This window comes from Rhinoderma darwinii, chromosome 12 (assembly GCF_050947455.1).
Source record: "Rhinoderma darwinii isolate aRhiDar2 chromosome 12, aRhiDar2.hap1, whole genome shotgun sequence".
NCBI classification, from domain to species: Eukaryota; Metazoa; Chordata; class Amphibia; order Anura; family Rhinodermatidae; genus Rhinoderma; species Rhinoderma darwinii.
The window spans coordinates 55646909-55673286 of record NC_134698.1 but is presented as its reverse complement, the minus strand read 5'-3'; the positions used below and the strand labels follow the sequence as shown (position 1 = coordinate 55673286).

Below are 26378 nucleotides of genomic sequence, written 5' to 3'. Positions count from 1 at the left end.
TTAAAATGGCATGTGTGGATCTAAGGCTAGATACCCACACAGCGTTTCGCTGCGTTTTTGAGTGCAGCCTGATATTACATTAAAGTCTATAGTAAAATATGAAATGCACTACACACAGCTGTGTTTTGGTTTGTGCCATTTTTGAGGCAGTTTTGTAGTCAGTGGCGTTTTTTCTCCAAACGCAGCACGCTCTGGGTATGGCGCTTTTTCCAAAAGCTTGTCTATAGGAATTAACAAATGGCAGGAAAAAAATGAATCAATTACAAAATGACACTAAATCGCCACTAAAAAGTAAAAAAAACCCTGCATGTTACATATTAATAACACGGGTGTTTTTTTGAAGTTTTCTTGATGCAGTTTAAAACGCCAGAACAATTGCGTGTTCCGAAGGAAGGCCTAAGGGAGTCTAAAACAGTTTTAAAAGCTCAGTTACCACAGGAGTAGATAAATTAGTTTTTTTTGTTTTTTTAGTAGCCAGACAATAAGAACTTTTGTAGTCACCAACAGAAAAGCAGAAAACTTCTAAGCACATTGGCTACCTGGCTCCTGGCTTAATATGAGCCAATGTTTGCTATGATCTGACCAAGAATCTCCATTCACCCATTCCCCAATTACTACAAGAGCAAATAAATGGTGATGGGGTGGCTATTCCGGAGATTTATTTTACTGCTATGGGAACAACTGTTCTGTCCACATCCTAGTGAAATATCTCCGCCCTGTCTTAACTCTGTATAAGGCCTTATTCCCACAAGCGTATTTCACTTCAGCCAGCTGTCTATTTAAATACCTGACAGCACACTGACCAATGCCATTTAATGGGGCTATTCATACATCAGTGTTTTTTTACGGAGCTTGCGTCCTACACGTGTGCCCGAGTTTCGTGAATTAGTTGCTAAAGAAATGCAAAAAAAAAAAGGAAAACCAGGAAGTGCTTGCAGAGGAGAGACGCGGACGTGAAAAATGGATGCCACACGGAAACCTCACGGACAGTAATATGCATGTAAAACACGTTTTTTTCAGACACAAAACGCCCACGCTAGTGTGAATGAGGGCTAAGATATATGGCACATCATGAACTACTAAGATATTGAGCATAAACAGACTGATGGGACAAACTGTATTTGTTTCTGGCCACTATTACAGGTCCTGCTGAGTATACCATTTTACTCCTGAATGGAAAATCCAGTCCACTCAAGTCCTAACATTTATAGGCGATTTCTAGTCCTTAATTTCCAGGTTAGATTTACTGCTATTTTTTAAAACAACTAAAAACACAATATAAAATATGACATAATATATTTGAAGGGCAGTAATGTCCTTTGGATCTTGATAAGACTTTACACAAAACACAATTTTTATTTGTGCAGGAGATAAAAGAAACAATTTATCTTTAATGAGTGAAGGAGGGAGATAAGAGGGAATTAGCGGTACACCTCATGTATATTCCTAGATAAGCTCTAACCAAGATCTACCAGCCTGGCAACATACCCAAAAATACTACATTTCGGGGTCTGCATGAATTGTACTGTATATTCTTATACATATAGGGACTGTCCAGTGTGATAGTCACTTTAGATGGATATCTATACTCAGCCCTGACATATTTTTCCATAGGATCGCGCTGGCTACTGCAGTAGTCCTGGTGACGTGACTTTAAGGCTGACCATACACTTGAGATAGCTATCGGCCGAATGATCGTTTGGCCGACAGCTATTCCTCCCGACTCCCCCGTGCAGAGAAATGAAAAAGCCGCTGCCAGACTTCTATAGTAGCAGTAAATCTCCAAACCAACAAAACAAAAGGATCGGGCATTTTGAGATTCAACATGCACGACCCTCCTCTCCCCCGACATCTGCTGTTGGGGAGTTCGTTGGACCTGGCCATACACATTAGATGGTTGACCAGCCACGCCAAAATCGGTGGGTTTGGCCGACATACATCTGATGTGTATGGCCACCTTAAAGGGGTTGTCCAGGAATAAAAAAAAATAAAAAAAGTGTCCCCCAGCCTTGGTTTGCCTTCCCTAATACCCCCTATTAACCTCCTAACCAGTTTCTGTTTGATCTCCATTGTCACTGCTGCTCTTTGTTTGTTTACATCTCTTGCTTCTGGTCCTGGCTATTTCCTGTCTTGTAAACCCACCATACCCATGATCCCTTGCTGCATCTGAGGAGACAGTTGCACCCCCCCTTCCTCCAAATCATCTCAGCTATTTGCATACTGCCACGCCCCTCTATGTTCACAGTATAATTCCCTGCTATAATTCAAGGCAGCTCCCTCCCTGCACACGGTCCTACACACTAATAATCATCATTATCCTTTGTACCTCCATTCAGGGGCGTAGCTAAAGGCTCATGGGCCCCCGATGCAAAAGTTCTTATAGGGCCCCCCCCGCGCAAACTCCCCATGGCCGACGGTCCGCAGCTTGCAGCTGCATCGCTGGGTCTCCTAAGTGACCCAACAATGCAGCACTAGCAGCCGGGGGCGTCACTAAGGCTGGGTTCACACACCCTATTTACGGACGTAATTCGGGCATTTTAGCATTGAATTATGTCCGAAAATGCGTCTCAAAAGCGTTGGCAAACATCTGCCCATTCATTAGAATGGGTCTTACGATGTTCTGTGCCGACTGTCATTTTTTTTTACGCGCCGCTGTCAAAGAAGTGCCTGTCACTTCTTCAGACGTAAATGGAGCCGTTTTCCATTGACTCCATGGAAAAACAGCTCCAATTACTTCCGTAATGGACGCAGCGAAAGACGACTGCACATGCCTTTACGGCTGAAATTACGGTGCTGTTTTCTCCTGAAAACAGCACCATAATTTGAGCCGTAACGGACGCTGCCGTGTGAACATACCCTCAGAGCTTAAAATGTCAGGGGAAATAGCCCCAATACATATGTGTCCGCTCAAAAAAAATGTGTGTATAGCAGACAGCATAGCATATCTATAGCACTACAACCCTATAAACTATGGATAGGGTTAGATACAGTGGCTCAGAAGGCAGTATCACACATGATAGGATTAGATACAGTGGCTCAGCAGACAGTATCACACATGATAGGATTAAATACAGTGGCTCAGCAGACAGTATCACACATGATTGGATTAGATATAGGGCCCAGCAGACAGTATCACACATGATACGATTAGATACAGGGCCCAGCAGACAGTATCACACATGATAGGATTAGATACACAGCTCGCTGACATTGCGGCTCCAGCGCTGGACCCAGGAAAGGCAAGAATAATAATTTTGCTTCTTTATGTGTTACTGATTATTTTTGTGTGTTTGTGTTTTTTTACAGGTTCGGTTGTTGGACTTCGGATACGAGGACTTCAATGACGGCGTTTTTTTAATTCTCAATAAAATGGTTAATGTGGGTTGTGTTTTTTTATTTCAATAAAATATTTTTTCTATGTGCTTGTATCTTTTTAAACTTTATTATCACCACCTTAGTAATGGCCGCTGGCTGATTGACAACCTCCATTACTAAGGCGGGGCTTAATGTTAGCCAGTGCAGAGGCCAACACTAACCCCCATTATTACCCCGGTACCCACCGCCACCAGGGGTGCTGGGAAGAACCGGGTACGAACCAGTACCCGACCATCTGTAGTGACGGTCAGACACCAGGGCGGCCGCAGGCTGGTAGGTTTAGTAGTAGTATTAGGCTGGGGAAGGCCAAAAACAGTGGCACCTACCACCCTGGTAATGCTGCCTGCTGCTGCTGTGTTGTGTCTGGCTGGTTATGAAAATTGGGGGACCCCACATCGTTCTTTCCAATTATTATTATTAGTTTTTTTTTTAAATGATGTGGGGTCCCCCCCATTTTTCATAACCAGCCAGATACAATAAAGCAGCAGCAGCCTAGCATTACCAGGGTGGGAAGGGCCACTGTATCTGGCCTTTCCCCTCCTGATACTACCAGCCTGTGGCCGCCCCAGTGGCCGACCATCACTACAGATGGTCAGGTACTGGATCGTACCCGGCTCTTCCCAGCACCCCTGGTGGCGGTGGGTACAGGGGTAATAAAGGGGGCTAGTTTTAGCCTCTGCACCGGCAAACACTAAGCCCCGCCTTAGCAATGGATGCTGTCAATGAGTCGGCGGCCATTACTAAGGCGGCAGTAATATAGTTTAAAAAAAAAAGAAAGACATAGAAAAAATATTTTATTGAAATAAAAAAATAAAAAACACACAACCCTCATTAACCATTTTATTGATAATAAAAAAAAAGCCGTCATCGAAGTAGTCCTGGAATCCGACGTAGTCCAACGACCGAACCTGTAAGAAAACACACAAAAAAAACGATTAGTAACACATGTGTTAGGCTTAGATACAGGGCCCATGTGTGATAATGTCTGTGGGACCCTGTATCTAAGCCTGCCACAACGTAGGCTTAGATACAGGGTCCAGCAGACAGTAATCTCATACAGTATAAGATTACTGTCTGCTGGACCCTGTATCTAAACCTACAGTGTGGTAGGCTTATATACAGGGCCCATCAGACAGGATCACGCATGGGCCATGTATCTAAGCCTACCATGTGATTGGCTTAGATACAGGGCCCATCAGACAGGATCACACATGGGCCATGTATCTAAGCCTACCATGTGATTGGCTTAGATACAGGGCCCATCAGACAGGATCACACATGGGCCATGTATCTAAGCCTACCATGTGATTGGCTTAGATACAGGGCCCAGCAGACGGGATCAAACAATCTGTGATCCTGTCTCATGGGCCCCCTAAGCCTGCTACATCGTAGGCTTAGGGGTTGTCCAGTCCCTAAACATTGATGGCCTATCCACAGGATAGGCCATCAATAGCTGATGTGTTAGGGTCCATCTCCCGGGACCCGCCAATCAGCTGTTTTGAAGGGGACGCAGCACTCGTACGAGAGCCGCTTCCCCTTCATTTCACTACTCGCTCACACTGTGAATCGCCGACACCGATTCACAGTGTGACCGGAATGAAGTGACCGGCATGAAGGGGAGGCAGTTCTCGTACGCTGCGGCCCCTTCAAAACAGCTGATTGGCGGGTCCCGGGAGTCGGACCCGGTCAGTCAGGGCTAATCTTACCTTCCTCTTCAGGCGCGGCGGAAGTTCTGTCGTCTCGATACTGTGCGCCGTATAGCGCTGTGACGTCATGCGCTGCGCACAATGCTTGACGTCAGGACCTCCGCTGCAATCCGGAACCAGGAAGGTAAGTACAGTCTGTTAATATAGTAACAGGGACCCGCGGCCCGAGTTACTATAGTAACTTTTTATTGATGTGGTGCGGGGGGCTGTGGGCCCCCCTGGCTTCGGGGCCCAGTCGCAATTGCGACCGCTGCGACCCCTATAGCTACGCCAGTGCCTCCATCTATCCCTGATCTAAGTACAGGCACCCATCTCTCTCCCCCACCCCTTTCACAGCCTGATAAATGTAAGTCTGCCCACTCCACCTATGTCAGACATCTTGGTACACACAATCCAGTCAGCACATTTTCCTCACCTGCTGCTGGATCTGTTCCAAGAGACCCTGTATTAGGCCCTGTTCACGCTTTTTTTTGCTGGCAGAATATTCTGCCTCAAAATTCCTTCTTGAATTTTGAGGCAGATTTTGACCAGCCTGTACGCCGCTTGACGTGTTTTTTTGTCCGTGGCCTTTGAGCGCCGCAGGCAAAAACGCAGCGAAAAACGCTTTCTTTGCCTCCCACTGTTGTCAATGGGAGGTCATAAATGTAAACGCCCGAAGATGGGGCATGTTGCTTCTTTTTCTCACAAACCGGTTTTACTGCCCGCAGGAAAAAAACGCCTCCCCCTCCCATTGAAATCAATAGGAGGCATTTTCGGACATGTTTTGGAGCGTTTTTCGACGTGGTTTCCGCGTCAAAACGTGTAAAAAAAAATGGCCAAAAATGCCTCCTATTGATTTCAATGGGAGGCGGAGGCGTTTTTCCAGCGAGCGGTAAAACCGGCTCCTGGGAAAATGAAGCGACATGCCCCATCTTCGGGCGTTTACTCCTCTGACCTCCCAATGGGAAGCAAAGAAAGCTTTTTTCGCAGCGTTTTTGCAGATCAAAATCTGCCTCAAAATTCCAGACGGCCCCCCTGTAGGTAATGCCACACGGCCCCCCTGTAGGTAATGCCACACAGCCCCCGTGTAGGTAATGCCACACGGCCCCCCTGTGGGTAATGCCACACAGCCCCCCGTGTAGGTAATGCCACACGGCCCCCCTGTGGGTAATGCCACACAGCCCCCCTGTAGGTAATGCCACACAGCCACCCTGTAGGTAATGCCACACAGCCCCCTGTAGGTAATGCCACACAGCCCCCCTGTAGGTAATGCCACACAGCCCCCTTGTAGGTAATGCCACACAGCCCCCTTGTAGGTAATGCCACACAGCCCCCTTGTACATAGTCACCCCCCCCCCCCCTTCCTGTAGAGGACGGCTTCAGAAGTCCCTCACTTCATTGTCCATATATGGACAGTGAAGGCAGGGACTTCACCTGGAGCGGAATCCCCGGCCACATAGTCGGCTGCAGTTGCCGGGGATTCCGATTTAGGAGCAGTCCCTGACTTCACTGTCCATATATAGACAGTGAAGTGAGGGACTTCTCCTGGAGTGTAATCCCAGGCCACAGCTTCGGCAACGCTGTGGCCGGGGATTAGGGATTCCGCTCCTTCTTCTCACATGCACTTCAGTGTGAGAGCTCCAAGAGTGAAGAAGGAGGAGGCGTGGACGACGAGACAGGAGAAGGAGGGGCCGTGTACTATCATTGATGACGCTCCGTGTCTTTGCTCAGCCTGCACTTCCTGCTGTGTAAAGACACGGCGCGTCATCAACTAGGTCTACAGGCGGCAGGACCAGAGGAGGCGGAGCTCTGAAGAGCTCATGAAACATTCACCCGGCCTACTGCCTGTAAATGTAGTTGATGACGCGCCGTGCCTTTCTCAGCCGGAATAAAAAATTTTACCCTGGGTGCGGTCACTTGACCGCAGATCAGAACAGGGTAACGCTGGCACAGGTAAGTAGACACTATATTAGAAAAGTTATTAAATATGTCTAATTAAGTTAAAATTTAAATAAAATTTATTCCTGGACAACCCCTTTAAGACTACAGCTTCCTTCCAGTGCCTATATGGGGGAAGCAGCAGTCTAAGGCCTTGTTCACACGAGCGTTGAATACGCCTGTGTGATGGCCGTTAAAACAACGTTGTTTCAATGGACCGTATGAAGGGTCCGTTGAAAAATAGAACCTGTCCTATTATCTTCCGTTTTCACGGATCCCTCCATAGGATCAAGTCTATGGGGATCCATGAAAACGGGACCCGAATGGTGGCACATGGGATGTGAAATACGTCACGTTTTTCATGCCCGAGGTTCCCCACGCTCGTGTGAATCTAGCCTAAGATTGTGTTGACACCTAGGTTTGGCCTCAGGTTGGATGGTGCCCTGTGCAGTGCCTTCTATTGACACCCCATCTTGTACTATTTACCATATAGTGCCAAAATAACCTAACTACACAGTGCCTAATATCAGATCGGTTGTGTAGGTTCACAGGCCATCAGGGCCAATGGTGCCCCCTTTAGTAATGACAGGCGATGTGCCCTGTGCAGTGCCTTCTATTGACAAATGCACAGGTCCCACACCGTTATGGCTGGCCCTGTTAACACCTGTAATAGACATAAGCACAGTCTATGTGAATGGAGCGGGCAGGCACAGCTGGTGGCATCATTACTGGCATTTTCACAGTGCTCCACAGTAATATTCAGCTGATTTTTAGTTTTAATGTTTTCTGAAGCGACCTATATTTAGTTTTAGACACGGAATAATTGTCAGCAGTGGCAAAAAGCGCAGTGAGAGCGTTCAAGTGAGGGAGAGAACCCCAAGTCTTAAAGGCTTGTTGCCTATAATTTATATTTGTCTTTATACAAGAGTACGGTCAGTTTATTTGTGCATTGTGTGAGGATTTTATGGAGCCTCAACGCCAGTTTTCTGGCATTGAAAAGTTGCAATTTGCGCAAAAACTTGAATTTTGTGCAGAAATTTCACGGCTATTCTATTTTTACGTCACCCCTGCCATTTATCAAAAAAGTGAGTGAGGCTCAGCATGAGGGATCACCACGGCCTGATAAATTTACTATAATTTACAGCAGAAATTTTCCAAATAAAGCCTATTAATTTCAATGAGAGCCTTGTAATGCATTATTTCCCCTGTGGTAGCGCTGCAGGGAAATTAAACAGTTGCTGCCATCTTCAGGTGATTTCTGGGAGTCTCAGCAGTTTATTTTTGTAGCAAAAAAGGGATTGTAGTAAAAATGGAGAAAAAAGCAGACAAACGCTTTTTCACAATTTGTTCCCAAAACAAATAAAATTTAATTGAAAAATGTTTCTAAGATCCAATTTTTGTTCTTGAGGCAACAGGACTGGCATGGATAAGAACTATAAAGGAAGGAAGCAGTCTATCCATTTGCCAAAGCAGATGAGTTCCCCGAAAACTTCCATGAATAATAAACTGCAGTATTAACAGGGGTATTTCGCTGGTTTTAATTATAGTATTGAATTTGCTGCTCTATAATATTTGTACTCTTGTTACTCACATGTTTCTATTTTTGTATTGGAAAAATCAAAAATCTTCTTCCAATAAAAACAGTTAAAGGAAAAAAGGGGTATTTCCATCTTAGACATTTATGGCATATACAAAGGATATGCCATAAATGTCTGATAGATGCGGGTCCCAGCTACAGGACCCGCAGCTGTATCAAAAACGGGGGTCCTTGCAGCCTGGTGCCCGGCCTCTGGCCACAGATTGCAGGCAGGGACTAGTGGAGAGAGTGCCACATATGCGCGCAGTTCTCTCTAGTCTGTTCAATGGGAAACAGGTATGGAAACCGTTGAGCAAGCGCTGATCAGTTGTTTCCGTAGCTCACATACAACAGAATGGGGAGAGTTGAGCATATACGCGGCACTCTATCCACTGGTCCCTGCCTGGAATCTGTGGCCAGACACAGCCGCGCCAGGCTACAAGGAGGTCAGGTGACCACCATTTTCGATACAGGTGTGGGTCCTAATTCTAGGACCTGCATCTATTAGACATTTATGGCAAATTCTGTGGTTTTGCCATAAATGTCTAAAAGAGGAATACCCCTTTAAGCAAACTTTTGTTCTCCCTGGTAATGTACACTCCAGTGATAGTTTCCTTCTTTTCTTTTTTCAATTTGTAATCACATATTATTTGGCTTCAAGTTAAAACAAACTATTATAGAGATTTTATCGCGGTTGAGATTGTTTGCCAGTCATCCACATATGAAGGTCAACGCGAAAAAATTGGCAGTGAAATTACCGACTTCAACTGAAAGCTCCGAACATTTGCCTTGTCCCAAAATATGCTACAGAGCCTGGCAAAAAAAAAATCAACAATAGACCGTGACCCTGTAACCTTACCCGGCATCACTCCATCCAAATGCCAAGCAATTTATGCCCCAGAAATCCTGATAATCTTGTATGTAACAAAAATAATCCTGTGCCCATTCTCCCCATATTCCCCTCCCCACCTTTTGCAACCCCTTCCCTTTTTCTTTCTACATCGCTTATCCCAGTTAAACCCCCAACCCACTCATGACTCTCCGACGTTGCAGTTTCCTCACCAGATGTGCAGTGCTTTATACGTTCCTTTATTTAATCTGTCTACATATATGTGGATTTTATACAGGGTACATTGTGATCTACTTCCAAGCCATTTGGGCTTCATCGGCTTTACATGTTCTTTGTACAATACGGGTTTTATATAACGGCAGCAGTGAATACCAAAATTTGCCTTATATACGGAAAATAACAAGGAACCGAGCATGCAAAAAAAGACGCCCATATAAAGAAACGTCACTAGTAACATGCTGTATACTGGTCTAGGGCTCCAAGAACATGTGACTGGTATACGTCACTGGAGGATGCAGAAAATGTGATGTCACAAGTCACATGACCAGCGAGAAAACTGAGAACGGGGGCACTTTTGGATTTGAAAGTACATTAGATCTTTGGAGAATGTAGATTCAGTGGACGTATAAAATTTTTATCAGAAAACCCATTTAATAAAAATAAAAATGTAGACTTCAGAAACGAATTTGTCCCGTGCCTATATATATATATATATATATATATACATATACATATATATATACATATCTGTCTATCATACACACACACACACATACATATATATATATATATATATATATATATATATATATATATGAGTCGGTGTCTGATGATTTAGAATACCTGATTGGCGCCAGACTGCCGGAATTTTACTAGATGAATACACACTAGATGGATTAGCAACATTCGGCACTCCAGCTGTTGTAAAACTACAATTCCCAGCATGTCCTAACAGCCTTTGGCTGGGATAATAAAGCCTTTGGCTGTCAGTGCATGCTGGGAGATGTAGTTTCACAACAGCTGGAGTGTCGAAGGTTACTGACCCTAGAACAATAGCAATGAACTCATCCATATAGGGATTTATTCTGATGAACCTTGTGCAATTGGGGAGGTAAAACATCTGTGTACAGGAGAGAAAATAAAGAGAAAATGGAAAAGAAAAGGGTTAATGTAATGGAAAGTTATCTAATACTGATAACAAGCTTTGGTTTGTGATGCTGTAACCATTTTGTAAATGAGACAATCGCCTTCCACAGAATCATATAAGAGAAAACATAAAAAAGAAAATTAAATCCAAAAATATTTTACGGATACATTATACAAATCGGTAACCAAAAAGCTTCGACTCTAGACAAGTAACCAAGAGTCTCAGAACGCACCGGTTGAAATGCAATAGCTACACCTAGTGGAAACATGTGCATGTTGCAGTCTGCATTCACACTGCACACAATATGTGTCCCATGTTGTCACTTAGTGGGGAGCAAAAAGTATTAGCAGTGTAGTCACTACAGTATGTAAATACACTCACTAATATATATTCTGGTCCCAGTCACGCGGATTATGAGATTTTAATAGATTTTTACAGCGCTGGCAGGGGATCGGAAGTCTAGTTGCACAGCCTTCTTTTATGATACGACTCTTCGTTATGTGACCGGCCCCGCATTACTCTATCTACAAGCGGGAGCAATAGTACAGCGATTACATAGAGTACAGCGGGGGTCGGTCACATGACAAAGAGTCGTGTCGTAATGAAGAAAGTCTGTGCCACTAGACTTCCGGTCCCCCGTCATGATGATTATGAGATTTTAGTAGATTTTTACAGCGCTGGCGGTGGACGGTAAGTCTAGTGGCACAGACTTCCTTCATGACGACGCGACTCTTCATCATGTGACCGGCCCCGCAGTACTCTATGTACAAGCAGGAGCAGTAGTACAGCGATTACATAGAGTACAGTCACATGACAAAGAGTCGTGTCATCATGAAAGAAGACTGTGCCACTAGACTCCCGGTCCCCCGCCAGCACTGTAAAAATCAATTAAAATCCCATAATCAGCGTGACGGGGGAGTGGAATGTATATTAGCGAGTGTACTCACATACTGCAATGACTACACTGCTAATACTTTTCACTCCCCACATAATCCTTTTAAAATCACCCATGCTATGAAAAGGGGCACTTTACACAAGGGTTAAAGGGATGTTCCCATCTCAGATTTTTTTTTATTATACAGGATGTACATATGGGTTTCCCAATCCCATCCAGCCTGGTTAAGGAACTCCTGCATCCAAGTGTAGAGTGAATGTGCATGTGCGCCACTTTTCCATTCATTCCTGGCCTGAATGTGGCAGCCACTTTACCAGGCAGGACGGGGAAGTCCTATTTTCTAGATAGATGTGGATAAGAACTGGGACCTCAAACATTTATCACATTTCCTGTGGATATGCCACGAATGTCAGAGTTGTAAATACCCCTTTAAACTATTACGTGCTTAAGATAAAGCTCCAAGAAAAAGCATTTAAGGGTCTGTGTTGTGCCTGGCATTTAACTGGGAAAGGACATTTAAGAGGAGGTTTGTAAGGACAGCGTTATCTGTCAACAGTATTGCTGAATATGCTCCCTCTGATGCTGACTGACAGCAGCTTAAAATGCTCCACCCAAATGTTCTTTTCAGCTGGCTGCCAGTGTGGAGCCCCCCAAACTCTGGTTCTGACCACTGCATAGTGTGAGAAATTGTTTAGCCTCTTTATGCTAAAAAAAACAACACTCAAAGACAAAAAATACTCATGGAGAGCTGGATGTATCACTAAGCAGAAGAGCCAGTGTATTGATACATGCCACCAGCAATGCCGCCTTCTCGAATTCTACAGGGGAACATGACTGCTGGTCACTGGTTATGTACATTTTTTATTTAGCAGTTTTCCCCTTTGCAGGCTCTAACTTCCAGTTGTCTCTGAGCTAGTGGGTGGATCCTAACTGCTATCATGTCTTCTATATACTGCCCAAATACAAGGAGAAGCTGCAGTAGCATGAAAAATATTATACAGAAGTAATGAGCAGTATAGCTGAGAATCCAGCACTGGGGTGAGATATAACACTTACCAGGAAGCTGCAGCATGTCTGCATGTATATTTCTAATTTTGCACCGTTTTCCCCCTCCTCTCTCCATTTTAACAGTAAGTAAATTAATAGTTGATCTATATCAGGAATACTATTAGATTACCATAAATTGTTTAAAAAGCTAGTGTCAATTTAAGTTTTTTTTTAATCATATATCATATATGATTCTTTAGACACCTTACAAAGTGTGGTCAGGTCTGAAACACACTCCTACCAAAACAACTCAATTTAATCTAAATAAACAATCAAGAATCAAGAAATGGAGCAAAACCTACCCATATCTAGCAGGGGAAAATCTGCATAGAATTTGGGGCAAGCAAAGGGTCAAATCTGCATTGAAACCCATGCAGAATTTGCAGATAATTTTCTGCTCAAATCCACAGCGGAAAACCGCTCTCCCTATAGCTAACCCCCAAACCAAAAAAGTCAAAACACTTAGTAAGTGGCGAAATATTCACACGGTATAAACTATTTACAGAAGTTTGTCATTGTTGCATAAAAGCATGTGATTCCTGAGACATGTTACTCAAACACCTATTCAGTGCCAAGTTACAACGGCCACTGGAATCAGTAACTCTTCAAATGGTCGTATTACTAAAGCCTGCAGGCGGGAAGGTGGATTCTGGGGCCTGCACCTGAGTAAATAGACTCAAGGATGTATCAATATACAGTGTTCAACGCACAGACGATGAAATACTCAGGTCATGTATTGCATTCCTGATAGGAATAAATCTTCTGTAAACTAATGTAATCTTACGAAGAAGGTAGAAGACGTTACACTTTGCATGAGAAAAGGAAGGAGCTCACGCAGCTTGAGATTTAAAGGGGACACGTCGCCTTATTTATTTTACGAATTCAAATATTTACTAACATATATTCTATTTTTCTTATTTGTTTTTATTTTCTGATTGTAGTTTTTTTAAATTCTGTTTTCTGATTGGAGGCAGCTTGCCGGATCTGGTGTAATGAGAATTTCAGAGATTTGCTTTGCAGAAGGAACATATAAGAACATTCAGAGAATGACCTATTGACTCCTATGGGAGAGTATTGTGGACATGCCTGTGACAGGTGGAGGTCACTGCGCAGGGGGGAGACGCTATCACCTATAGGCAATGGTGGGATCCTGTGTGATCTGCCCCCATCATTATAGAGGTGTTAGGCTTTGTTCACATCTGCGTCAGGACTCTGTTGAGCGTTCCGTCGGAGCGTTCCATCAGGGGAACCCATGAACGGAACCCTGACTGAAACAAACGGAAACCATAGGTTTCCGTTTGCATCACCATTGATTTCAATGGTGACGGATCCAGTGCAAATGGTTTCCGATTGTCCCCATTGTGCAAGGGATCAGTCGTTTCGAAGGAATGAATAGCGCCGTCCACTACGGTATTGATTCAATCAAAACGACAGAAACCTCTGGTTTCCGTTTGTTTCAGTTTGGACTCCGTTCATGGGTTCTCCTGCCGGAAAGCTCCAACGGAAGCCATGAACGGAGTCCCGACGCAGATGTGAACGAAGCCTTACCTTAATTTCCCACACACACAGCGCTTTGCCGCGTTTTAAGTGGCAAATTCGTGGTGTGTTTTTTTTTTGTTTTTTTTAAGCCAGCTGTTACATTAACCCCTTAATGACCGCCGATACGTCTTTTTACGGCGGTCATTAGTGGGCTTTATTCTAGAGCGCCGCTATTCTACGTCGCTGCTGTAGAATAAAGTAAACAGAGCAGGGAGCCGTGAAATCTCCCTGCTCTCAGCTGCCAGAGGCAGCTGAGGGCTGGGAGCGTCCCTGCTCTGCCGGGTGAGATCGATATTAGTATCGATCTCACCCGTTTAACCCTTCAGATGTGGTGCACAATAGCGAGCACCGCATCTGAATGGTTTTGGAGAGAGGGAGGGAGCTCCCTCTCATCTCACTGACACCCGGCGATAAAATCGCCGAGTGTCTGTGTCTTCTATGGCAGCCGGGGGTCTAATAAAGACCCCCAGGTCTGCCTGGAGCGAATGCCTGCTAGATCATGCCGCAGGCATGACCTAGCAGATGCCTGTCCGTTTTAAACGGACAGGCAGTAATACACTGCAATACAAAAGTATTGCAGTGTATTATAATAGCGATCGGAGGATAGGGAAGTCCCCTAGTGGGACTAGTATAAAAGTAAAAAAGTTTAATAAAGTTAATTTAAAAAAAAAAGTGAAACAAAAAAAATGAAAAACCCACTTTTTCCCCTTACAAAATGCTTTACTATTAAAAAAAACTACAATAAAGCAAAAAAGTTACACATATTTGGTATCGCCGCGTCCGTAACGACCCCGACTATAAAGCTGTTACATTATTTAACCTGCACTGTGAACGCCGTAAAAAATAAAATAAAAAACAATGGAAAAATTGCTGTTTTCTGTTAATCCTGACTTTAAAAAAACGTGATAAAAAGTGATCAAAAAGTCGCATCTACTCTCAAATGGTACCAATAAAAACTGCAAGTCGTCCCGCAAAAAACAAGACCTTATACACCTATGCCGACGCAAAAATAAAAAAGTTACAGCTCTTTGAATGTGACAATGTAAAAATGTAAAAAATGGCTTGGACATTAGGGCCCAGAATGCAAGCAGGGGGAAGGGGTTAAAGTAAAATATAAAAATGCCACCAAAAACTACATTTTAATAACACCGGCGGTTTTAAAAGTATTTAGGATTTTCATTTTTTTCCTACCCACCTTCCAAAAGCCATAACTTTTTGATTTTTCCGTCAACAAAGCCCTATGAGGGCTTGATTTTTGTGGGACAAGCTGTAGTTTTTCATGGCACCATTTATTGTACCATATAATGTACTAGGAAACCGGAAAAAAAATATTTGTGGGGAGGAAAATGAAAAAAGAAACCCAGTTCTTTTTTTGCTCTTTGTTTTCACGGCGTTCACCGTGCAATTAAAAATCCATTTTAACTTTATTCTGCGGATCAATACGATTACGGCAATACCAAATTTATATAATTTTCTTTTATATTTTACTATGAGGCAAAAACGAATTTTAAAAAATATAATTTATTTTGCATCACCAAATTCGGAGAGCCATAACTCTTATTTTTTCATTGATTGAGCAGTTTGAGGGCTTATTTTTTGGCAGGATAAGCTGTCGTTTTTAACGATACCATTTTGGTGAACATGTAAGTTAAGGGGGAATTTACACAATTTACAGCAAACAGCGCCAATTCGTGATAAAAACGGGTGCGATTTTGACACGGTTTTAACCACGCAGCAAAATGCACCACTCATGCAAATGCAACTTTTATTGGAATCCTGCCTACGATGATAGTGAGATAACTGCTGACCCTGCCTGTGTGTACAACACATGCTGAAAAGTGATCCCCATAAAGCAGTGGGTCTCAGCCCACAACCCAGTGGACATTGTGAAAACGGCAATAGCTAAAATTTTATTTAATAAAAAGTGATACAAATTTAATACAAAATAAAAAAATCTTTAACACAAAAACATTAAAAAAATATTTAAACAAAACGTGATTTTGAAACGTACAACTTTCCAATGCATTTATTATTTCAATACATCACAATTTGAGAACAATCTATGTTTCTTGTCTTGATAATGTGCTGTTCATGCAGGACAATGACTCGTTACAAGAGAGTACACTGTAAGGCCTTATTCACACGGCCGAGTTTGGTCCGTGATAAACTGACCGCATGTCGGCAGTATTTCCCAGACCGAACACAGTCCAGGGAGCCGGGCTCCTAGCTTCATAGTTATGTATGACGCTAGGTGCCCCTGCCTCTCTAAGGCCGGGTCCAAATAGACCAGAACCCTCTGAAAATCTGCAGTAAAATTATCAGTTATCATATGGATTTATATGTGGATTTTCCACTGTACGTTCCAAGACAACCCATTGAAGGCCTAAAACGCACGTCTGTATTATGAAACTGTAATAACGGATCAGTCCACATCGTACTTCTGTGAGACTCCGTATGAAATCGAAGCCATACAGAGGTATGGTATGAGCTAATCTTTTTTTTTTACCCACAGGTTTCATCAAGTGGTTTATTACGGAGGTATTTTCCCTTAGGGTATGTTCACACGGCCTATTTACGGACGTAAATCGGGCGTTTTTGCCCCGAATTACGCCCGAAAATAGCGCCTCAATAGCGCTGACAAACATCTGCCCATTGAAAGCAATGGGCAGACGTTTGTCTGTTCACACGAGGCGTATATTTACGCGCCGCTGTCAAATGACGGCGCGTAAATAGACGCCCGCGTCAAAAAAGTGACCTGTCACTTCTTTGGCCGTAATTGGAGCCGTTATTCATTCACTCCAATGAATAGCAGCGCCAATTACGGCCGTAATTGACGCGGCGTTCAAGCGACTGCACATGCCGATACGGCTGAAATTACGGGGATGTTTTCAGGCTGAAACATCCCCGTAATTTCAGCCGTAACGGACGCCCTCGTGTGAACATACCCTTAGATGTATTGCTTCTTGGGAAGAATGAGGCACCACATGGCGGCACACGGAGTGCCAACTGCTCCACACGGAACCGTGGGGATTGTGTGCTGCCATAAAGTCTCCATGTAAACGGCTTTGCGGTCTGCTTGAATCACTGCTGCGTTTCTAATTTGCTTAGATTTTCTAATACTTTTTTGGTAAGGCAAAACCGAGAAACCCGAAAAAAACACGTGGCCATTAAAAATTAATTCAAAGAAACGCGGCTGTGTGGCCTCAACCTTCTAACAACGGTGGTGGTGAACAACGGCCAGTAACCTTGTTCAGCAGCGCGTGCCTCATTCCCCAACAGGCATGCGCCAGTCTTAAAAGATGGCGAAACATGTGTAGAGAAATTTTCAGACTTCCGCTCCTACACAAGAGCAAGTTTTTTACGTGGTGCAGAAAAGTGGAGACCAGTTCCTATCGGAAAAATTCTTGAAATATTCAGACTTACCTCAGGCATTAACGGTCAGTCCTTCTACTCCAGTTTCCCGTCTGTACATCATCCGCTTTATTGCTGCTGTTGAAGGAGAAGAATATTAAGAAAACTAAAATAAACTCATTCAACAAATGGTAATAAAATTCAATTTTCCCATCAAGTCATAGATTATAATATGGGTTTCAGGTTCACATATAGAACTTGTTTAGGCTTTTTTTTTACATCTGTGTCGTCGTTTGTGTTTATAACGGAAAACATGACACCGTGTCAGATCCGTCATACGACCTCCACCCGTGCCCGACGGATCACATTGACTTTTAATGGAGCTCGTCGTATTAACGGGAAGAACGGAACTGCATGCAGCGCTATTCTTCCTGCCAAATTTGACTGAATCTGCAACGAAATCTCAGACACTAATGTGAACACAGCCTAATACCCATTTAAAATATGTATTCAGCTCTCTGCACAACGCACGTACTGCCCAGATGTCATCTTTTTTTTTACCAGGCAACATGACACTTTTTTATGGATGAGACACAATATGCTTTATGCCAGTGCCCTCTCCCCACACTCAGAATCCACACTACAGTGCCAAAGATCAGTTTCCATCTTGCACTTATGAAATGTATCACCAATACACATCCCAGCGCCTGTAAATAACGCCAGCGCCCTTAGGCCTCGCGCACATGGCCATATTATAGCTATGGAAGCCTCCAGGTCGTATGAAGCCGTAATAGGTCACCCGTAGACTTCTATTAAGTATGAATCCAATGGAAAATAATCCCGTAATACAGCAGCACTTGGCTCCCTAGTACGGCATAGGGGACTCCGCGTGGCAATGTGTTGCCTCCTACACGTGGCTGAAGCGATCAGATGTCTGTAGTATGTCTCATTAGATAATGAATGCACAATGGAAGTCTATGAACACACTACAGCATGCTTTATTTATGATAGAGGCCAAAAAGGTGATGTGAACTGTTCATTATACACAGATTACAGAGGATACCCCTCGATTTAAGGCCCATTTGCAAGCTACCACTTTCAAGCCATCGGCAAGAGATCAACACTCCGCGGTGCTGCACCTCCTTACATCTCCGTCTACCACCCTACCCGTGTTCTACGTTCTGCCAACAGCCTTAGATTAACATCCTCCATAATCCAAACCTCCCGCTCCCGTCTCCAGGATTTCTTTCGTGCTGCACCCGTCCTCTGGAATGTGCTATCCCAGACAATCAGATTAATTCCCAACATCCACAGCTTTAAGCGTTCCCTGAAAATACATATTTTTAGACAGGCCTATAACATTCCCTAATCTGATTCCTTTCCTTTAACCCTCTATTACATTAATTATCAGAACCTGCCCCCTTAATTGAACAGTATCCCCTACACACCTGGCACCCTAATATACTTCATGTCTGTCATACACGGATACTGGCTGGTGAGCGGCTCATGCAGATTTATGGTACTACCCCATGTGTATAAAAGATGGCTGGACCATTGTACTGAACAAGCACTTTTACACTTTGTGTCTCCCTTATTTCCTCATAGATTGTAAGCTCTTGCGAGAAGGGTCCTCACTCCTCTTGTGTGAAATATAAATTAGTTGTCACTATGTAATGTCGGATATTGTCTGTACATGTTCCCTCTAAATTGTAAAGCGCTGCGGAATATGTAGCGCTGTATAAAAATGATTATAGTTGTTTGCTAAGATCTGATGGACGATTCCTTTAGAATGATCTTCGCAGCCGACATAGAAAAAGCTTCATCGTTGTCCTTGTGAGCGGCATGTTCTAGGCAGCAATGTCTATTGTAATATAAAGGTGACTACGAGCTGCATTTACCAATCATGTCACTGATTACAATTATTTGTGCGGTGGTATGATCACTGAAGATTGGCGGACAATCGTTAATCTTCATTCACACTGCCCAGAATCACGTGAAGCATACCGGTAAATGTGCAGCGTAAATGACCATAATATTTGTAGCATCTCAATAAGCTCAGACCCCACTGATCCTGAGACCTGAGTTTTTATGCGCACTCTCCATTGAAATACACGGTCGGGATTGGCACGAGACAAACTTGCCTAGCATAATCCCTGGCAGAAATTCGCAGCCGAAACTCGGATTCCTGACACAAATTGGTATGCAGAGCCGCACCGGGATTAGCTATATTGGCATTCAATGGAGAGAATATGTAACTTTTCAGCACAGAATCAATGCCAATAGTAAATGTGCAGGAGATTATCAAATAAAAATCCCCCCTTCACATACATTGCAGGCGAAGTGGTTGTGGATTTTGTCTGGATTTAGATGTGGAGTCCGTGCGTTAATCCTGACAGAATCCACAACATGTGAACAGGAGACATGAGCAGTACCGAAATATTCCTGTCACTAGTTATCAGTAATATAGTGATAGTCGTCTATGCTCCGTGTGATGATGTTCAGGATCAATAATACACTCAGTGGTAGAAATTCACTGGAAGTCATGGGACCAGATGGGTTACACCCTAGAGTTCTTAACCCCTTCCCGCTCCTTGACGTACTATTACGTCATGGCAGCTGTATCGTTCGCGCTCCATGCCGTAATAGTACGTCTCGGGAGTAACGGCCGTTTCGGCCGTCCTCCCGACACATACAGGAGCTGTGACGCTGCTGTCTTGTTCAGCAGCTGTCACAGCTCCTACAGCGGGGACCGATCGCTGTGTCCCCGCTGATTAACCCCTTAAAAGCCGCGTTCTATAGAGATTGCGGCTTTTTAGGGGTTAAGCTGCCATCGCCGGCCTGCTACGCGATAGCGGCCGGCGATGGTGACTATGGCAACCGGACACCAAACAATGGCGTCCGGCTATGCCATAGACGGAAGCCTAGTGGGTCCTGACAACGTCAGGACCCACTATGCTTGCTGTCAGTGAGTAGCTGACAGTTCTAATACACTGCACTACGCATGTAGTGCAGTGTATTAGAATAGCGATCAGAGCCTCCTGCCCTCATGTCCCCTAATGGGACAAAGTAATAAAGTAAAAAAAAAGTTAAAAAAAGATGTGTAAAAATAAGAAAATAAAAGATTTTCAAGTAATAAAAGTAAAAATCCCCCTTTTTCCCTTATCAGTCCTTTATTATTATTAAAAATATATAAACAAACAAATAAACTATACATAATTGGTATCGCCGCGTCCGTAACGGCCTGAACTACAACATTATTTCATTATTTATCCCGCACGGTGAACGCCGTAAAATAAAATAATAATAAACCGAACCACAATCACAATTCTTTGGTCACTTCACCTCCCAAAAAATGGAATAAAAAGAGATCAAAAAGTCGCATGTACCTAAAAATGGTACTGATCGAAACTACAGTTCGTTACGCAAAAAATAAGTCCTCGCACGGCTTTATTGATTGAAAAATAAAACAGTTATGGCTCTTAGAATAAGGAACAAAAAAAGTGAATGATTGTTTACAAAACGTATTTTATTGTGCAAACGCCATAAGACATAAAAAAACTATAAACATATGGTATCGCCGTAATCGTATCGCCCTGCAGAATAAAGTGAATATGTCATTTATAGCGCACGGTGAACGCTGTAAAAAAAAACGAAAAAAAAAACAATAGTAGAATTGCTGTTTTTTAGTCACCGCGCCACATAAAAATAGAATAAAAACTGATCAAAAAGCCGCTTGCACCCCAAGAAAACTACAATGGATTCCTCAAGGGGTCTAGTTTCCAAATTGTGGTCACTTTTGGGGGGTTTCCAATGTTTTGGCACCACAAGACCTCTTCAAACCGGACATGGTGCCTAATAAAAAAGAGGCCTCAAAATCCACTAGGTGCTCCTTTGCTTCGGAGGCCGGTGCTTCAGTTTATTACCGCACTAGGGCCACATGGGGGATATTTCTCAAAACTGCAGAATCTGGGCAATACGTATTAATTTGCGTTTCACTGATAAATCCTTTTGTGTTATAAAAAAAAATGGTATAAAGAGGATTTTCTGACAAAAAAAAAATGTAAATTTCACCTCTACTTTGCTCTAAATTTCTGTGAAACACCTAAAGGGTTCATAAACGTTCTAAATGCTGTTGTGAATACTTTGAGGGGTCTAGTTTCTAAAATGGGGTATTTGATAGGGGTTTCTAATATATGGGCCCCTCAAAGCAACTTCAGAACTGAACTGGAACCTAAAAAAATAAATAAATGAGGCAATACTTCGCTTCTTACATTATACTGATAATGAGCCGTGCCCACCCCGAGATGACCCCAGTTTTGACCGTTTGTATAAACGGAGACCCCTATTAGACCGTTCCAGTGCCCGGTTTTCCCAAGCATACACCCCCGAGAAGTGTATTTCTATTGATGAGTCCCTGGTACATTTTAAAGGGAGGGTTCAATTCCGCGAGTACCTGCCGGGTAAGAGGGCAAGGTATGGCGTGAAGATGTATAAGCTGTGAGAGTGCATCAGGGTATACCTACAGGTTTAGGATATATGAAGGAAAGGCCACCCCCAAACCAGACTGCATCCTGGACTACAATAGGTACATGGGAGGGATGGACTTGTAAGATCAAGCCCTGAAGCCCTACAGCGCCATGCGGTGTGGTATAAGAAGCTGGCCGTGCACATCATACAGATGGCATTGTACAATGCGTACATGCTACGTCGATGTGCAGGCCAGACGGGAACTTTCTTGGAATTTCAAGAGGTGATTATCAAGAACCTAATCTTTAGGGGCCAAGAAGGGGGGGCACCCAGTACATCTGGAAGCGAGCCCACACGCATCGTACCAGGGCAACACTTTCCAGGAGAAGTTCCCCAAACTGGCAAGAAGGGAAAAAGTCAAAAGAGGTGCAAAGTCTGCTATAAGAGGGCGATAAGGGATGACACAATATATCAATGTGACACGTGTCCTGAATAACCAGAGCTTTGTATGAAAGTGTTTTAAAATTTATCATACATCCCTTGGTTTATAATTTACCCCAATTTTACTTACCCTGATGCACTCCGCACAGCTTATCCCCCCTCGTCTTTCCCCTCTGTGCCCTGCTGTGTGTCCAGGCAGCTGATAACAGCCACATGTAGGGTATTGCCATACCCGGGAGAACCCACATTACAGTTTATGGGGTGTAGGTCTCCGGTCAAAATGCTCACTACACCTCTAAATGAATGCCTTAAGGGTGTAGTTTTTAAAACGGGGTCACTTCTTGCGGGTTTCAACTGTACTGGTACCTCAGGGGCTTCTGCATACATGACTTCGCACTAGAAAATCCCCAGTAGGCCAAATGGTGGTCCTTTCCTTCTGAGCCCTCCCATGGGCCCAAACGGCAGTTTATCACAACAAATGGGGTATTGCGGCACTCAGAACAAATTGCGCAACAGAATGGGGTATTTTGTTTCTTGTGAAAATAAGAAATTTTCAGCCAAAACTACATATTATTTGAAAAAAATAATTTTGTTTTCATTCCCAGCCCAATTCAAATAAGTTCTGTGAAAAAACTATGGGGTCAAAATGGTCACAACACCCAGAAATGAATTCCTTGAGGGGTGTAGTTTCCAAAATGGGGTCATTTGTGGTGGGTTTCTATTGCTTTGATACCTCTGGGGCTCTGCAAATGCGACATGGCACCCGAAAACCAATCCAGCAAAATCTGTACTCCAAAGAACACACAGCGCTCCTTTCCTTCTGAGCCCTCCCATGGGCCCAAACGGCAGTTTATCACCACAAATGGGGTATTGCAGCACTCAGGACAAATTGGGCAACAAAATGGAGTATTTTATTTCTTGTGAAAATAAGAATTTTTGAGCTAAAATGACATATTATTGGAAAAAATATATTATTTTTTAATTCCCAGCCCAATTCAAATAAGTTCTGTGAAGAAACTATGGAGTCTAAATGGTCACATTACCCATAAATGAATTCCTTGAGGGGTGTAGTTTCCAAAATGGGGTCACTTCTGGTGGGTTTCCATTGCTTTGATACCTCTGGGGCTCTGCAAATGCGACATGGCACCCGAAAACCAAACCAGCAAAATCTGTACTCCAAAGAACACACAGCGCTCCTTCCCTTCTGAGGCCTCCCATGGGCCCAAACGGCAGTTTATTGCCACAAATGGGGTATTGATGCACTCAGAAGAAATTGGGCAACAAAATTGAGTATTTTGTTCCCTGTGAAAATAAGAATTTTGGTAAAAAATTACATCTTATTGGAAAAAATGTCATTTTTTTAATGTCACAGCCCAATTGAAATAGGTGCTGTGAAAAAAACTGTGTGGTCAAAATGCTAACAACAACCATAAATGAATTCCTTGAGGGGTGTAGTTTCCAAAATGGGGTCACTACTGGGGGATTCCTACTGTTTTGGCACCTCAATACCTCTTCAAACCTGGCATGCTGCCTAAAATATATTCTAATAAAAAAGAGGACTCAAAATGCACTAGGTGCTTCTAGGGCTTGTGTTTTAGTCCACAAGCGCAGTAGGGCCACATGTGGGACATTTCTAAAAACTGCAGAATCTGGACAATACATATTTATAAACCAAAAGAATACCAACAGACAGAATATGATAATAAGAAAGGAAGAAATAGGATCCAGCGCTGAGTAGAATTAAAATGGACTGCCGCGTCCTTAAACTTGACTACAGCCAAGTTTAAGGACGCGGCAGTCGTCCGAAACGCGTAGGCCCCCGAGGACATTTACCTCCACTTCTTACACACCCAGGACTACATACAACTGGACTTCCTTTTAATCCATTCCATTAAACTTGGAACAGAAAATCCATTTTAATTCTACTCAGCGCTGGATCCTATTTCTTCCTTTCTTGCTAGCTTGCCGTGTGCCGACACGAGGATCCGAGTGCTATCCACAACACACTGGAGTGTGTCAGGTGAGCCGGAGGTTCCCTCCCCAGTTTCTATTGTCTTCTAGAATATGATAATGTTATGATAATAGTGCTCGAAGCATCAACATTTACACTGTAAAGCACTGTTGCTAGTTATGTGAGCGGCACGTTATCATATCCTAAGTATTGACCAAGATACACTTGGTGCGTCGATCAAAAGATTTAGCATGAGAAACTGACAAAGAAAAAATGATCGACTTGAACCCCGGACGAAGGCAGGTGCCGAAACGCGCGTCGGGTGTAGACGTCCCATCTTTGCATCACAATGTCTACTGGTATGTTGAACAAATACTTGCCATCTTCAGCAGCTTGCACAAAACTTTGCTTATAAACTCTTTGATTACACTTCAAAACCAGCTTTTGCACACCTAAACACTGCTCTATACTATTGTATCCTGTTGGCGTTGTTTATACATTCTCTTTTTTACTCAAATCGCCACCACTGTACGAAATATATGCATATATGTGTTTTAGCCAGGTATGCTGTTATTTATCTATTTGCTGCCATAATACCTTGCTTATTGTTTCCAACATGTTGACCAAATTAGCACATCTGGTTCATGATTGATGTGACGTCCTTTTTTATTGTGTGACTTATCCTTATTCCATCTTTTTACTTGTCCCATGTCTCTATTCAATAAAAATTGTATATATATTTTTTGTATTTCACGTGCTTCAAGTCGATCATTTTTTCTTTGTCAGTTTCCAATACATATTTAGTAGTGTTTCTCTGGTAAAACCTTCTGTGTTACAGAAAAAAAATGAATACAATTGAAATTCTGCATGAAAAATGAAATTTGCAAATTTCACCTCCACTTTGCTTTAATTCCTGTGAAATGCCTGAAGGGTTAAAAAGCTTTCTAACTGCTGTTTTGAATACTTTGAGGGGTCTAGTTTTTAAAATGGGGTGTTTTATCAGGGTTTCTAATACATAGGCCCCACAAAGCCACTTCAGAACTCAAGAGGTACCTTAAAAAAAGGCTTTTGAAATTTTCTTAAAAATATGAGAAATTGCGGTTTATGTTCTAAGCCTTGTAACGTCCAAGAAAAATAAAAGAATGTTCAAAAAACGATGCCAATCTAAAGTAGACATATGGGAAATGTGAACTAGTAACTATTTTGGGTGGTATAACCGTCTGTTTTACAAGCAGATGCATTTAAATTCTGAAAAATGCAATTTTTTCAAAATTTTCTCAAAACTTTGCAATTTTTCACCAATAAACACTGAATATATCGACCAAATTTTACTACGAACATGAAGCCCAATGTGTCACGAGAAAACAATCTCAGAATCGCTTGGGTAGGTTTAAGCATTCCGACGTTATTACCACATAAAGTGAAATATGTCAGATTTGAAAAATGGGCTCTGAGCCTTAAGGCCAAAACTAGGCTGCATCCTTAAGGGGTTAAAGAGCTTAGTTCAGTTATTTCTGTCCCCCTCTTCATAATATTCAGAGATTCTCTAGTGACTGGTATAGTGCCAAGGGACTGGAACAGGGCAAATGTGGTGCCTATTTTCAAAAAGGGCTCTAGGTCTTCCCCGGGTAATTATAGACCAGTAAGCCTAACATCCATTGTGGGGAAAATGTTTGAGGGGCTATTGAGGGACTATATACAGAATTATGTGACAATAAATAGTATTATAAGTGACAGCCAGCACGGTTTTACTAAGGACAGAAGCTGTCAAACTAACCTAATCTGTTTTTATGAAGAGGTGAGCAGAAGCCTAGACAGAGTGGCCACTGTGGATATAGTGTTTTTGGACTTTGCAAAGGCATTTGACACTGTCCCTCATAGACGTCTAATGGGTAAATTAAGGACTATAGGTTTAGAAAGTATAGTTTGTAATTGGTTTGAGAATTGGCTCAAGGACCGTATCCAGAGAGTTGTGGTCAATGATTCCTACTCTGAATGGTCCCCGGTTATAAGTGTTTGGGCGTCCACTTGGCAAATTAAGTTTAATGTAGATAAATGTAAAGTTATGCATCTCGGTACCAACAATCTGCATGCATCATACGTCCTAGGGCGAGCT

The 26378-nt window shown here is 43.0% G+C and overlaps 1 protein-coding gene across 2 annotated transcripts in view; it reads right to left on the bottom strand.

Moving 5' to 3' along the window:
* The window catches only part of MIPOL1 (mirror-image polydactyly 1), a 302694-nt gene that overhangs the window by 273264 nt on the left and 3052 nt on the right, over positions 1-26378 (bottom strand). For both annotated transcript variants that reach the window (XM_075844430.1, XM_075844431.1), the window contains exon 2: positions 17476-17541. In XM_075844430.1, coding sequence (XP_075700545.1) covers positions 17476-17484 — 9 coding nt within the window. In that variant the 5' untranslated portion in view covers positions 17485-17541. The remainder of the gene's footprint in view (positions 1-17475; positions 17542-26378) is intronic.